A 15,852-nucleotide genomic window follows, 5' to 3' on the forward strand; every position below is an offset into this window, starting at 1 on the left:
TACAGTACAAATTTATTTTATTCAAAAACGGTACAAATAAAAATGCAACAAAATAGAGATATTAATGCTTTGTTAAAGTCAGGTAGGTGTAGGGTAATCTAAGGGAGCACTTTCGGTCAACAACTGTAAGGCTTCTGATAAAGATCAATACATATTGGTACGGCCATAAGATATTAAAACTCACTATACAAAGTTCATACAACCTGGATTATACTTGAGGATTGAATGTTACATTTACATCATTGCATATATTTTGCAGATTTAGGCATTTAAAAAAAGAAAAGAAAAAAGATGCTGTTTTTGTGTTTTTTGATAGTTGCACGTCACATAAAAAGCAGTCACCTTGTGCCGAAAAAGTACAATATCAAATCTGAAAATACAGACTTCTTTAAAACTTTTTAACCGTTCTTGTTTCTCCTGATTAAATTGGACATCAGCAACACTAAAATCATCCTAAATTCACCTTTGCAGTTCAATATGGGACCAAAAAGGAAGTAGTTCACATAGGGAGTAAAAATCCCCGCTGCCAACATCACAAAACATGATAAACCATTACATTACCACCAATGGAAAGCTATCTGATTAATGCAGCCCGTCTGTCTCCATTTATTCAAACAGAGATTCTGTTGACCAGAAACTGTGGCACAGCACAAGACACCAAACACAATCCATTAATGCTAGGGATTTAAAAAAAAAAAATTAAATAAAACTTACTGATCTTGTGCAACAATAAAAACTACAGATGTGTGCATGTGTGTGCGCAAAGAAGAGTTTCCATTTACTTCCCTTCCACACATTTAAAAAAACAGGAAAACAAAAAAGGTAGGTATGAGCGTAAAGAGTGTATTAAAAATGTAACCGGTAAAATGAACCAAAAAAACTAAAACAAAAAACACCACACAAACGTGCAGATTTCATGGTTGAACCGTCTGAAAGAGAATAGACTGTCACCCTTTGAGAAATATGAATTTCTGCTCATAAGCACGACAAGAGTGTCAAAGCTTTGACATTTCTGATTTGCTCTTGTACAGCCTGAAAAGGTAACACCAAGTATACCAGAATTATTCATTATTCCATTTTTTAAATTTCACACATTGTACAAAGCAGAATTTAAGGCATTATTGACAAGCACCATCAAAGCTATCTACACACACAAAAAAAAACATCTATCTACAGAAACACACAACCTGTGATTTTGTGTGCTTTACATTTTGAAACTCTTCAATTTACCAACAGTTTTAAGTTCAAAACATTGTAAAAGGGCATTTAGTGCAATTACTTACAGCAACAGACTACCAGTGATGTGAGAGATTCATCGGACATTTTGGTAAAAGAAGTAGAGCTTCTCCTGCTTAACGCGCTGCTCAAAGCAGAGGGGGGAAAACAAAAAGGCTCATGGGCAGCGAAGGATGGTCTTGCTGTGAGAATCGACCGGAGGTAAAGTCACAGGCGGCACTGCTTGCACCATTTAAATCCCATCAAATGCAATGTGACCCAAAATACAATGTCAAAGTGGCTTGGTAATTGCGCCAAAATAATGCTAGGCAAACGCTTTGAGATTTGAGTGACAGTAATCTCAGCTGATTAGGCTCCGACCGTGTGGCATCGTGAGAAGACAATAAAAGTTAACCGATCTGTGAGTCAGCAGCGTGCTATACACAGGGAGATGGGGACAAAGATCCTAGAACCAGACATCAGCGGAAAATAACTGCATCAACCCAACCTGCGCCTACTGCTTCGGAGAGCTGCACTTAAGACTACAAAGAGTACAATACTGAGTTTACTGCATAGAAAATGCCAAGACTACATGAAATGTTTTCAGTTATTATGTATATTGCTTACAGCGTGAAAAAGACTCCATGTGGTGAGCTTCTGATGGTAAGAAGTATTATCTTCTGAAACTCTGATTGCAAAGTATTTTAAAAGGACAGGTTCACATTTTTTCAAGTATCTTAATACAATACTAATTCCATATGTACACTGAAAAAGTTAAACTCCACCAAGGAGGTAATGTTCTCATTTCGGTTTGTCAGCAGAATTGCAAAAAAAAACTACTGGCCTGATTTTCATGAAACTTGGTGGAAGGGTGTAGCATGGGCCAAGGAAGAACACATTACATTTTGTAGCGGAATAGATTATGAATTTTTTTTTTTTAACTTTCATTAACATTGTAAGATAGGGCAGTCCTTTTGTCCATACTGGCCGTTAAGAGATCCCTTTTTAATGTGATTACAGTTATGTGACGGGATGGGGAACAAAATGTTTGACACTGGAATAGCATCAGGAGGGAATCTTTATACGACCAGGATGGACAAGAGGAATGATTACAGCGACCAATAACCGTTTATGGGCACGTGAGAATTGTTTTAAGACAGACTTGAAAAAAAAATGTTAAACCATCCTTTAAAGCTGCTCATAATGACAGTACCAGAGGATGAGAGTCTACTGGGCCCAGTTCAGGTGACTCTGTGACAGAGGGTCAGGCTGTAGACTCCGTGAACTAGAAAAGTTAAGAGAGTTGAAAAGGACAAATAGACACACAACGGTGTCTGGGGCTGAGGGACAGCACCAGCACATTAGTCGGACACAACAATTGAAAAACTGATCATCCTGTCTGAGCGCAAGAAAATATAACAGGTAATGCATGAAATATTCAAAAGTGATCAAATGTTTTGTCCAAAGATTTTTCTTTTTTTTTTTTTTTAACTGGTGCTGTGTGATTTACATGTTTCAATGGGAATGTCTGCTTAAGGAATGTTGTCTGATTAGAAACCTCTGAATGATTTTATGTGTGGTCTAATTGCACTTATTTTCAATTTCACCCTTTTGATGTTTTATTTTGAGTAACCAGGATGAAAATCTGTTAGGACAAAACTGCAGCATTCATCTTGGCTAATTTGTAAACAGAGTTAAAAATGCAAGTCGAATTTTTTTCTCTCTTATCACAAAACAACAATAACACTTCAAACATATTCCCTTCATATAAAAGAAAAAAACAACATCTACTGTACTGTGATTCAGTCAGTGTGAAATCAATGACATTTTCTATGTGCAAGACAATTAAAAGATCCACTGGATAAAGTATATCCTAGTACAAAAGCAAAGGACCGTACATGGTCAAACAAAAGAAAGAACAGAAGGTGACTTGATAACGTAATTAGAGTCAAGCCTTTCTTGGAGATGCACTTGAGTAAAAGATGAAATAATATCAGTGAGATGGAGAATCAAAGAGACGCGGTTACATCTACAATGATTTCTTGAGAAATTTATCATGCGTCGCTTGTGTAGAAATACTGAAGAATCAATGAAATAAACACCCAAATAGTGCATCACCTTTAAAGGTCAGGGTCAAAAGAGGGTCAAGATCTCACACCTCGGAGATATAAAACAGCCGACGACGAGAGACTCCTGGGGGAGAGCAGTACAGCCGCATGCTGTGAAAAGAACTATTGCTTTAATTTGGTAACGGAGCAGAAAGTAACAAGGACAAAGAGAACACCTGGTCACTGACTCGCTCACACGCAGGGTTTCTCTCTACAAGGCAAACAACAAGGCCATTCCACTCCTCTGGGGCTTTAAGGCTCTGACACACCAACCCGATTATCGGCTCATCGGACAGTCTGGCGAGGTCAGTGACTCGAGTCTGTTCGGTGTGTTCCGTGCCGTCGGCAGTCGGAGGAGCCGCCGGCATCCATTTTGGCAAATTTGACTTGCTGAATCGGCCAGTGGGCAGTCGGACTCAATGACCAATCAGATTGGTGGAGTGCTAGCCCTTAGACTAGCGAATCAGTGCTTCTTCCACAAGAAGAAGCCCGAGAGCTGACAACGGCAGTATCTTCTTATTACTAGCCATTGTATTTTCTTCCGTTCAGCGAGTAATGAAAACAACGATCCTTCTTGACTACTATCAACATGATGAAAACAATGACTGACGACAGCGGGCTCCGTTTTTACTAGGTCTAGAGAGATGTTCCGTCATTTCCGGTTTTAATTTTTTGGGGCGACAATACAGATTAGCGCCGCCTGCTATTGTGGAGACGTATTATGTCTCGCGCACGTGCAGAACATACGCTCAAGTCGGCGTCGCTTTGGAGTGTTCCGAGGCACTTTTTTGAGAGACAGGAGCCGACTGATTGGTCCGACTGCCTTTTCTGCCGACGGTCAGCCGTCAGGTTGGTGTGTCAGAGCCTTTAGGCTAAATTGCCCTGCATCCGCTGATGTGAGAGGGTAATGTCTCATTCCCACAGGTAGCTTTTATGATGACCAGCCAGTGCGTCCTGTTAATTAAATCGTTTAAAATTGCATTAAAAGTCGCCAGTCTGGTCAGGAAAGCTCTGAGGTATAGTGAGGAAGAGGGAGGGTGTCGCTCAGGATGAAGTGATTCTCTAAAGGACAAAAAAATTAAACAGAAAGCAATGGATATTCCCACTGATGATACTAGAATGCAAGAAATCTCTAGTTATAGAGAACAAAGCATTATTCCAATCATGTATGCAAACACACTCACACACGTTAGGGCCCTCAGCCTAAACCAAAGGGCATGAGCAGATATTTTTTTTCTGTGGAAACTAATTGCTGAACAGACACACTGATTGATTTATCACTATTTTGATTGTTGAAGACAAGTGGGACGTGCCACACCTGGCCTGAGAGAGGATTCCATTCTTTGCAGACCGGCCTCCTGAAAAGGAATGAGGGGAGAGAGTATCCCTGCTGACAGCAGAAGACTCCTGCCAGAGAAGCATAATGTAAAATACACCGACAGTTAGCGCCAAAAGTGCCAACATCACCACAGGAGCCGCTGATGTCAGCGACTTCACTCTTTTTTGGGCAAATGCTTTTGAAGGAAACAGGATCTTAGGAATGGGGGAGATAAAAGACCACTGGCTGGGATCTTTTAAATACATCAGAACCTGCAGAGGTGGTAGCTTCACTGTGCTACAAACACATTCTTCTTCAGTCCTTGGTCTTTCAAAGAGATGGTTTGGTCAAAAAGGAAGCAAGAGTGTTCTGAATGTGATGGTAACCTCCAAGCATAGGTATGAGGAAGTGGCGACAAAGGAGGGAGGGAGGAAGAGAAATGCAGTGTGCAAGGACTATAGTAGGCATTTCATCCGCTACATACTTTCTATTCAGCTGTCCCTGTCAGACCTCAGCTGGCTGTGAATCCACAGGCTTGTATTCTTTGGCTGAGTGACAACCAAACCAAACCTTCTCACCAGATAGACAAAGATCTTGTATTTTTGTTTATTTTAGGTGTGCAAAATCTCATACATTCTGAGGCTACATTCGCACTCTTTTTTTTCTCCTCTTTCTCTCCTTGTCAGACTCATTCTTACTCGTGGCAGTCTATTCTATAGTTGCTACCAAATGTGATGCTACTTCCCTGCATTAGAGCGCCCCTCAATGGACAGTTTGACCTCCTGGGGGATGAAAGAGGGCCTTGTGTGGCCGGAGGTGCTTAATTGAGGGCGTGGCCCTTCGTCTCCCTTCATACTGTATCTTTGGAGGCCAGGTGAGGACCAGCGCCTCTGAGAAGCACTTAGCGCAGCCTGCATTGCTCCCGTCCCTGCCCCTGCAAAAGCAGAGCCCTCTGTGTGCAAGTGGTAACTGCTCTGGCTCCTTGGATGCTCTGCTGAGGTCCTACTTGGTCTGATGGGCATCTCAGGGTGGCCAGCAACCCCAAAATGTGTGGCTTCCTCCTTATCGACTGCATCTTTTTCCCCATCCCTTTGTCTCTCTCTGTGGATGCGGTCTAGCCTGAAATGAGACGGAGGCCGTGACTGCTGAGGGGCAGGGGGCCCCATGAGCTGGTGACCAGGTCCTGGTGTAGCGTTGGTTTTGCTTAAAGTCCTGGACAGGTTCTGCTGCTGTTGTTGTTGCTGCTGCTGTGAATGATGGTGCTGTGGTTGTTTCTGCTGCTGTGGCTGAAGCTGCTGTTGCTGCTGCAGGGTGATGGACACACACACGTCTCCTACTTGCAGATGATGGCAGGCCAAGCCGTAGAGCTGGGCTGTGCGCTCAGGGCTGCAGGACGACCAGCCCTGCCCGAACACAAAAAAGGGGTGCTCCGGGGGCACATCGATGGTCACTTTGCTCTGCTGCTCCCCCACAGTGAAGTGAAGCGACACAAGGCCTGGTCTTTGCTGGCTGGCACGGATGTCCACCACCATGCTGGAGTCAATCTTGAGCCCCCCACTCACCTCAGCGCTCCGCACAAAGTCCTGAGTTTGCAGATCCTCCACACGCTTCAGTTCCCCAGTGGCCAGCTGGATAATGGCTCCCTTCATGAAGTGTGACGGGTTGGAGGGAGTCGAGGCAGGAGCGAGGCTTGAAGCTAATGCCTGAGTCACATCTGCTGTAGGCTGGTGAGGAGGCTGCTGAGGGAGCTGCTGCTGAGCTGTGGTCAACTCCGCCCTTTCAAGGAGGCACACTCTGGCTGAAGAGTCAGAGGCTTTAAAGCTTGGGTTAGGGGAGGCCATGGTGGTAGAGGCATGGCTGGCTGAGGCATCATTAGCCTGTCCTGGGTAGTGTTGCTGTGGCGGTTGGGGCTGATGCTGCAGGTGATACTCAAAGGGAATAAGAACTGGTTGTCCGTTGGCAAGCATGACAGCATGGCCTGGTTGTCCTGTTTGCTGCTGGAGACTGGACACTCTGGGATCATTGTAACTCACGGTCTGGGCCGTGTATGCAGTCCGGTCGGACTCTCCATGGACATCTCTGGTTCTCTGGGCCCCCTGAGAGAGGTTCAAGGGAGCAAAGGACACCTCTTTCCGCACTCCACCTTGGCTAGAGGAAGCAAAACGACCAACCACATGCTGCACCTGGAAGTTGATTAAAGGAATTAAGTGTTAAACTTTGAATTTTGCTGAAACACACAAAATGTATAAATGGCATGTGACACGTTCCAACCAGACAATGTTTTCCCACAGCAGCAGCCTGAATTACAGCACGCAAGTATGAAATATCTGTGTAGCTCAGTAAATAAATACATTTGAACCATCTCATCCTTTGAGCCTCCAACGGACAATTTCTAATGATGCGTGATATGCCTTAACATCACTCTTCTCATCAGCTTTGGTATTGTTAGCATTTCTCCCTATTTGGTTGATTGAAATAAGTACTTTGCCGTTAATCATGCCAGCCAGCACAAAACAATTTGACTTATTTCGGAATCAAGATTCTTCATTTCCCTTCACACCATCACAAAAGAAGTACTGATGGCTTCAATGAGCTTCTCCGTGCAACCACAGATAATAGCTTTGGCACTAAGTGGCAATTGTGGCTGTGATTGTGGCTATGAGTGATGCCCAATTACCTACAGACCCACAGCACACAAAGGAAGGAAGCTAAATCTAAAATTAACAAGTAAAATGTAGTCTTACAAATACTGCCACAGACACTGAAATTTATAAAAACAAACTCAGATTATTAAAACACTAATACAATGCATTTGATAATAGTTACTTATTTATTTTTCATTGTGTTGAAGCATTTCTATCTCTATAAATGCTATAAAGATATTTTATTCCTTAATCAACATGAGGATTGCAAAACTTGCCCTTTAGTGATGCTGCTGCTTGCATTGTTGAATGATGATGATTTTCTTTGTATCTATTGATACTTATTCCCTTATCTGGGGTATTTCCATTTACATGTGCACACTCGAAAAATGTTTAAGAAAATAAACTAACTCCGGATTTCCACTAGATGCGTAACGGTTGCGGACCGGCTCTGCTGAGTGTCTGCTGCGTGCTCTGCCGTCCGTCAATACCCACTAGGTCCAGATTTGTTGCGGCACGGCTGCGGCCATGACTGACAGCTGTAGTCACGAGGTAGAATTCAGGTAGAATAGAACCACAAAACCAACAACAGTTAGTTTCCATCCAGAGGAGTAGAGGGGAAACTACTCTGTGCTGTGTTTTCAAGGTGTAGGTGCAGGAAAATATGATCCGCCGTGAGCACGGTGCATTTTATTTTGAAAATTAACCGGATGTTTATTTTGCTTCTTTGCTCGACTTCCTGTCCCGCATTTGCCGTGTGCCGAATTGCTGCGGAGCTCTCCAGCGTCCGGCAAAAATAGAAGCTCTGCGTATCTGCTCCAGAGGTCTGCGGACCGCCGGAGCTGTGCTGGAGTCGGAACGCAGCCGTTATGCAGCCAGTGGACATACACACATTGACTTTAATGGAAACCTAATGACTCCGCCGCCGTTGCGCAGCAGTTACATATCTAGTGGAAATCCGGGGTTAGGGTATAAATGAACAAGTAATCTGGTTTCTCCATCTCAAATTTCAAAATTGTTCACAAAACATGAGCTGCAATATGTAACAATATTATAAACATTCCATGATTGAAAAGGAGCAGAGTGAAGGCAAATTGTATATATTACCTGCCCCTTGTGTATTGGTTGTGTTAATTGGGTTGTTTTTAATCCCTTACCAAGAAAAAGGGTTTTGCATTTATAGGTTTCTATCACCCGTTTACGGCTAAAAATGAGAATTTGGGAATAGAGATACCAGGAGTCAAAAGTCAAATTAGGAGGCCATCAGTGTGCCTTACCTCCAGGTCGCTGTCTGGGGTGCTGCGCTGGCCAGGTGAGCTCCTCTCTTCCAGTCTTCGGTTCAGCAGGCCTCTGTCTTGGCTATATTCCTGGGCTGCACAGTTGGATGCTACCTGCAGCAGACGTGTATTTCTGGCAGTGTAGGCTGAATCAAGTACAACCTCCCTAGCTCCCTGCTCTTTATCGCCTCCATTCATCTCTGGTTCATTCTCCTGCTGGGCACTGTGTGGGTCTCTGGAGGCAGCCCTGGCACCCTGAGGGTGATAGAAGACAGACAACCCTCGAGAGCTGAGCTCTGTTGTGGACATGACTCCTAGTGTACCAAGGTGCTGCTGGGCAGCTTGCTCTGAAGGCAGCATCAGCGGGACACCGCTGGATACTGCAACTTTGGCAAAGGTATGAGCAGCTACCTGGGCCTGGGGAGGTGGGGAAACAACACCTTCCTGTATGACCGATGGATAGGGAACAAGGTGGGACACAGCATGGGGCTGAGGAATGGTGCCTGAGGGAGAGATTAATGATCCCGGGACAAAGCCAGGGGTTAGAGCGTAAGGTACCGCTGCATAAGGGGAACTAACAAACTGGAGAGAGGAATGAGGGATCTGGGCATACCCAAGAGGAGGATAGGGAAGGCCTGGATGCTGCAGGAGAGGAGAGTGTACAGTGTAGGCTGGAGAGATGTGGCTTAACACTGGGTGAAGACTAGTAGGCGAGTAGGTAACAGATGGAAGAGCCACTTTGTAGAGCATACCGTACTGGTCAACTGGCACTGCTGGTATGCCATCAGAATTATCCACTCCATAATGAAGCCCTGGCTGAGCGCGCAGCCACTCTCCAGATGGGGTCCCTCCCTGAGTGTCACTGTTGGCCGCAGAGTTCTGGATGGACACCACTTCATCTTCTCCAATACCACCACCAGCACTACTGCCACCACCACCACTACTACTACTACCACCACCTCCTCCAACTCCTACCGTCCCTCCAGCTCCACTGCTGTTACTAACTAGGAGGTCCCTCTTCTTAGGAGGCAGGCACTCCTGGTTCCGCTCCTGAGCTTGTTTCATTGCAATCCTCTGACCAAGCGAGTGGCTTTACTGTACTGCACAGGAACTGAAACTTACGAGCCAGTCGGCCCGCACAGGAACCAGTTGTAAAATCACCTGGCTGACCTTGTCTGCCAATTCTCCTGGAACAAAGAACAAAAATCAAAGGATCATTAAGCGCAATTCAATTTTGTATCCCTAGGTTGCATATTTTCCCATCACAAAATTATTAATACATATGTCGAGATAGATGAAAACAATAAAATGATACGATCAATAGTTTCAGGATGGAAAGCATTAAAGCTATAGTGCGTGACTATTTCATAGTTATAAATGTCTGTTACATTCAAGCCATTGCCAAATGAGTTGATACAATAATACTACTACTATAATACTTTCTGTATTTCTCAGTATGGCTATGTTTACAAAATGGTACAGTCCGGCGACATTCGCGCACAGCAGCTTGAGTGATGCGTTTTAAGTCCCCACTGAGAAAGGACAACAGCGTTCAGCTTTGGAGACGAAGAGGACATAAAAATTACAAGCTAATTACCTCTTCTGAAGAATCCATGTTTTGTTTTTTTTATCCTCCGTGTCCTCCTTGATTTGACGAGATAAACGCAACTAGCAACTGCCTGGAGGTGGTGCACGATCACCGAAGGCTTGCATCATGTGGAAGCACCGACAGTGTTGTTGTCATTACTTAGAATTGTTCATGGGGGCGACAGAAACTACGCACTATAGCTTTAATGGTGCCGCTACACTTATCTGTCACTGTAAAGACAGAAATTGATGGAGAATGTTGTTACAGGTTTTTTTGAAAATAAACCATTAGACAGGCCCTAATACAAACCTCACCTGCCCGAGATATAAGATACTTCGAACGATCCTCATTTTGTCTTGTTAGTCCGTGTCCCTTTACAGAACATACTTGAACACTGAAATGTTCTGCTTTTTGGCCGTTCGACATTTGACTGATGGTTCCCTGAGAGAGGTTCAAGGCAGCAAGAAGTTTATGTTGCCAAGTGTGAAAACTCTGACTACATGCACTTTAGCACACACCATGTCATTACAGCCGCCTCTCAAACTGAAAGAACGCCATTAAACCGTTATGACAATGTGTGATTTATTGCTTTGTTTTCCCTATAGTTACACTGAATAATATATATTGTGGAAAAATTCTTGCAATATAACACATATTGCAGAATTCCCTGTGCAGTGATTCAATTGTAATCAAGGGCAACATTTTGTCATAGTATCATATGAGTCAGCCATCAGACCTGTGATTCCTACCCATCATTCACATACCTTGACTCCTTTAAATCCAGTAGTTTCTTTTTATTTGGGAGGTTGGAAAAACCTTATTTCACACTGACAGTATCATTATTTAGGAGTTTGACCAACTCTTATTTTTCTATTCTATCAAATTTAAAATTCAGACATAGGCCTATTTGGTGTATTCGAAAACTTTAAAGTCTTAACTAAGATTTAATTTAATTTCTGGAGTTTTAACTTGAAAGTCTTAAATTGGAGAGCATGAGTTTAAATGACATGCCCACCGGAGGTTTAAACACCATGGGCAGCATGCTTCATAAGACCCCAATGTGCATGTCTGCTTTTCCTTATGCAATGTAAAAAGCTAAGATGTGGTTAATCATGAAATTCTAGTAAAAAATGTACACCCAAGAAAGTAGTAGGTACAAGTAAACTGCATATTAGTTACACTGAACTCACACAGAGTATGTAGATCCACACATCCACTGCAATAGCACCCTACAACCATCTAGCAAAATCATGTCTGACCACTGACACCATTACTTCTTGGTTTTGCATAACATTAATTTTAATAAAAATGAAAAAACATGATGCAGTACAACTGCGACTGATCTACTAAGTCCTGTCAACCTTTCTTTTTTCAACGACAAAGAGTTAAGGTTGTGGTGCCACTTCATCCAACAGAAGTAAATAGAAACATAGATTAATCTTAAGGTAATTTATTGGACACGTTTCAAGAAGCAGGTTTGCTTATTTATCATAAATTAAACTTGGAACAATCAAAATCAAATCAAAACATGCTGCATTACTGGCTCCAGTTGCTTCCAGTACTGGACATTTTATTCTGTGTCGGCACAGCTTTTATTTTGTTATATTTTCTATTTTGACCGTTTTTATCCTTAATTAGACATCTACAGGCTTGCTCCAAACAACATATCATTGTACAGTACAGTCACAATTAAAGTATCTAGTATCTCTCTTTGGTTTATAAAGCACTGAATGGCTTAGGGCCAAAATGTATTTTTGATCTTCTGCTAGATTATGAACCATCCAGACCTCTCAGGTCATCTGGTTTTCATGCACCACATATCTGAAAAAAACTCCCAGAAAACTGCAGGTCCGCTGCAACTCAGTTCCTTTAAATCCAGACTGAGGACTTATTTGACGCAGCCATTTTTTTTCTTCATTTCTTACACTGCACTGTAACTTGGCTCTTGTATTTTATACCTGTCCTATTTTATTTAGCTTGTTTTTATTTTCTATGTTTTTTTTTTTAATTGCCATTTCATGTTTTTATCTAAATCACTTTAAAAACTACCCTGTTGTTGAAATGTGCCTCTCAGTCCATGATACCGACTCGAGTGGGTTCCTGGTTTCACTAAGCACGGTTGTCCAGAAAAGTCAGTAAAGCTGCTTCCTGAAACAACCCCCTGAATAGTACTAGGTATGAACTCTCTGCTTTATAAATGTAGTTATAAGTCAGAGTTTTCTTCCAGTTGACACTACACTTCACTTCAGAGTAACCCATATACTGTAAAATGTGTTTAAAAAAAGTGTTTACCGTTAGCTAGCTAGATAGCTTAGTGGCTGACTTGGCTAAAGTTAGCTCGCAACTTGGAGTGATCATTTTCCCGTAAACACAGGAAAGTGACAGCATGACACTTCACATATTAACACTAAACGTAGATGGGGAATTCAAATGAGAGATAATGGTTTATGCGGCAATTTAATTATCACTATAATTTATCACTGGGCACCAGCCCAGAGGTTCCGGCTAGTTAGCCAAACGGCTAACACAGTTAGCTAGCTACATGTACTGACTCAAGTCCTGCTCGTCTCACATCTGCTTACAAACAACTTGGAAATGCGCAGAAATGCGTCTATCAAAGATAGCTCTGCTTTGTGGACTTACCTCCAAATGTCATCGCGAACAGGCGTTTCTTAATTAAAAAAAAGTTGATATGCGGAGGGACAATTGAAGAAATCAAGGCTAAGGAGTCGAGCCCATTTCGAAGGCCAGCAGAGGCGCTCACCAATGACGTCACGACGTTTATTCAATTTCCTGTTTGTTTTTTTCATGCATGATGCACAAATGTCCCCCACGGATCCGTTCTCTTAATACATCCTTGCACGTACCATGGATGTATAATAAGAACGGCACGTACACCAAGATGTATATCAGCAAAATACGGTTACGCTTTACTTTTTTGTCCAACCTACATTCAACTAAACACAAATAATACGGATTTCTTATCAACACATCATCGCAGCATTGATCGGATATCACACTCTCGATGCCATTTTTAACAGAAACTCTCAGGACATTTCTGGCAGAAAGATAGTAGCCTATAAAAATAACAGTAAAACAAAATTAGAAAAAAAAAAAACATGGAGTTTGTTTAAATGCATAAAATGTACATTCTGAAATGTTGTACAGTAGGGGAAGCTGGAGCCGTGTGCACTAAAGGGATTATATGACGTGGTTCATACAGCTGCATATTTAGCCTTCTTCTGTAAATTTGCTTGAAAAAACACACACAAAAAAAAATATTTCTGAAAACCTCCTGGTGTTATCTTTTTAATTACGATAAAATCGTATCCCCTGCAGATTGACTTAGCATTTCATGTTTGTAGCCTTTTTGTACATAACCATTTAATTCGTTCTGACATCTTTAGTTGCAGTAAAAAGCTGACTACAGACATGACAGGTCACTTTAGACACACAAAACTTTGGCTGGATTAACGTAGGGAGCCCATATCGACCCCAATTTCTGTTTCAAATATTTTTATTAGAAGCATTAATGCAAAATAAACTGACAGAATAGGAAACTGCTTCAATTTTTTCACTAGGCTTATTTCCCAAAAAAGAAGAAAGAAGAGGATATGTAACGTCAAACAACCCATTCACCCACCCACTTTGTTACTTTTGGGTTTATGTTCAATTTGTGTTCAAGAAAAGAAATAAATCGGGGCCATGTGTATTTTTTTTAAATTATAAATTCAGTTTCAAGATAACTCTAATTCTCTCTAGGTGTAATGTGTCAGTTATGTGAACCACAGCTTCACTAGGGGGACTTTTGCTGCTATTAGCCCACATATTGACCACAATTTCTATAGGCTACAGCATTCCAATGCTGAATTAACATTACCTGGCTTCAAGCGTGTCGATTTCTCTGTGGTAGTGTGATCAAACAAACTTTCTTTAGGAATGTGCACCATGTGAGTACAACATAAGCTAAAATAATAAAGTCTTAAAAGTAGATTTTGCTTGTACTTGAGTGGAGAAAATTAATCAAATTGCCAAGAACAATTGACATGCAGTCACATGGTGAGATCTTTGACAAACAAAAAGCTTCTGACCATATGGTTAAAAGGGCAGGTGTTGGGGCGGACTCTCGCGCCCCATGTAGGCTTAGTCCTCGCCAGCGGCCCAGGTTCGGGTCTGGCTCGGGGCCCTTTACTGCGTGTCGTTCCCCCCCCTCTCTTTCTCCCATTTCCTGTCTCTCTCCAGCTGTTCTAAATAAAGGGAAAAAAAACTAAAAAAAATATCAAAAGGGAAGGTGTTGATACAGTAACTAAAAACACCTGGAAAAGGTCAGGGTCGGTTCAAGGCCTTTGGGGGCCCTAAGCAGAACAGTAGGCCCTTTTCATGTGTCATAGCAGGAAAAGCACACGTAATTCATTACATTATGTTTGCATCACATTTAGGTGCTCCCTAATCTTATCAGAAATCGGTGCCTATGAAGTTAAATTTAGGTTAAGGTCTTGTTTTACTTAATGTTTTATTAAATAAGATTTGGTTACATTAACATCCTACAATAATGCTATATTTTACGGATGAAGTTCTTATACCACAAGAAGGAACTAAATGTTATACTTACCCTCGGCACCTGTGTTAAACACTCAGGTAATGGGATCGTCCTTCAACCACAAGATTAGCGGTTCGATCCCCGGCTCCTCTGGCCACATGTCTCAAGTGTCCTTGAGCAAGACACTGAACCACAAGTTTCCCCGGTGCTGCTATGTGGCTGTCCACTGCTCCTAATGCTTAGGGTGGGTTAAATGCAGAGACATTTCACTACATTGTACTGTGTAGGAAAGCTTTTTTGCACACCTATTTTGTCGGGCAGGTGCGTAGGATATGATCAAAAATAGCAGATCAGAAGCTTAGAGACAGTCAATTGCTTGCGTAATGGTCAGTGTGCGGGACTTTCTCTAAACTACATTGTACTGTACAACTGTAGGTGTCTTCTTCATTCAAGTGAGATAATGATTCACCTTGCATAGTTAGACTTGAAATCACTTACAAACCAACAGAAAACACTTCACATCAATTTCACTTAAAATTGGGTCAGTAGCGTGTAGTAGAGTGTATAAGCAAGCTTGTTGAGCCTGATTGCCATGATGTGAAGTTGTGTTCCATCCATGGTTCAGCCAACACTGGGGAGGTCCTCAGAAATTAAAGGTTTTAAATTCAAAACAATACACGTGTAGCTGGCTTGGAAGGTGCAGACTTTCAATAGTAAGTATATATACATGAAGTATGACGCTGTGAAAAAAAACGGCATTAGGTGTCATTAGATTAGGCGTCACTCAAGTGAATTCTTTACAGTTTTGATCGGTGTTTGAAATGAGTGATCGGTCACAAAGACCCCTAAAAAAAGTGAGCTAACTCAGAGACTTCTTGTAAGTAGCTGAAAACACCACCAATAGGTGTACGGTGGGCGACAGGGGAAAACGCCCTGCAACTTAAGAGAACACATTCATTAATTTGACAAAACATTTAGCAAAACGTGCTGCAAATACACACAACACAACCAAATACATAAACGCGCTGCAAACATAGAAATGAACGATGCAAAATGAAAAGTACACAAAACCCGAAAACAAATGCAACAGAAAAACACTGCATCCAGTTTACACAACGAAAGGCAAGGTTATGTCAGAGAGAGTGGATAATTTCTTTTCCTAAT

The 15,852-nt window shown here is 42.1% G+C and overlaps 1 protein-coding gene across 1 annotated transcript; it reads right to left on the reverse strand.

Annotated features, from left to right (window-relative positions):
* atxn1l (ataxin 1-like) lies at positions 1–12,907 on the reverse strand. The gene is made up of 3 exons (XM_028580122.1): positions 12,792–12,907; positions 8,561–9,747; positions 1–6,824 (listed from the first exon to the last, which is right to left on the reverse strand). Exons 2-3 carry the CDS (start codon positions 9,623–9,625, stop codon positions 5,379–5,381), a joined length of 2,511 nt encoding a protein of 836 aa, XP_028435923.1. The 5' UTR covers positions 9,626–9,747; positions 12,792–12,907; the 3' UTR covers positions 1–5,378.
* Positions 12,908–15,852: the final 2,945 nt, after the last annotated feature.

The sequence above is a fragment of the Perca flavescens genome, chromosome 1, assembly GCF_004354835.1.
Source record: "Perca flavescens isolate YP-PL-M2 chromosome 1, PFLA_1.0, whole genome shotgun sequence".
Classification (NCBI taxonomy): domain Eukaryota; kingdom Metazoa; phylum Chordata; class Actinopteri; order Perciformes; family Percidae; genus Perca; species Perca flavescens.

Excerpts from the sequence above, each read along its gene's own strand:
- atxn1l (XM_028580122.1), bottom strand. The coding sequence starts at position 9,625 with ATGAAACAAGCTCAGGAGCGGAACCAGGAGTGCCTGCCTCCTAAGAAG. Across the intron at positions 6,825-8,560 it reads CCCCAGACAGCGACCTGGAG|GTGCAGCATGTGGTTGGTCG; the intron begins GTAAGGCACACT and ends ATCAACTTCCAG.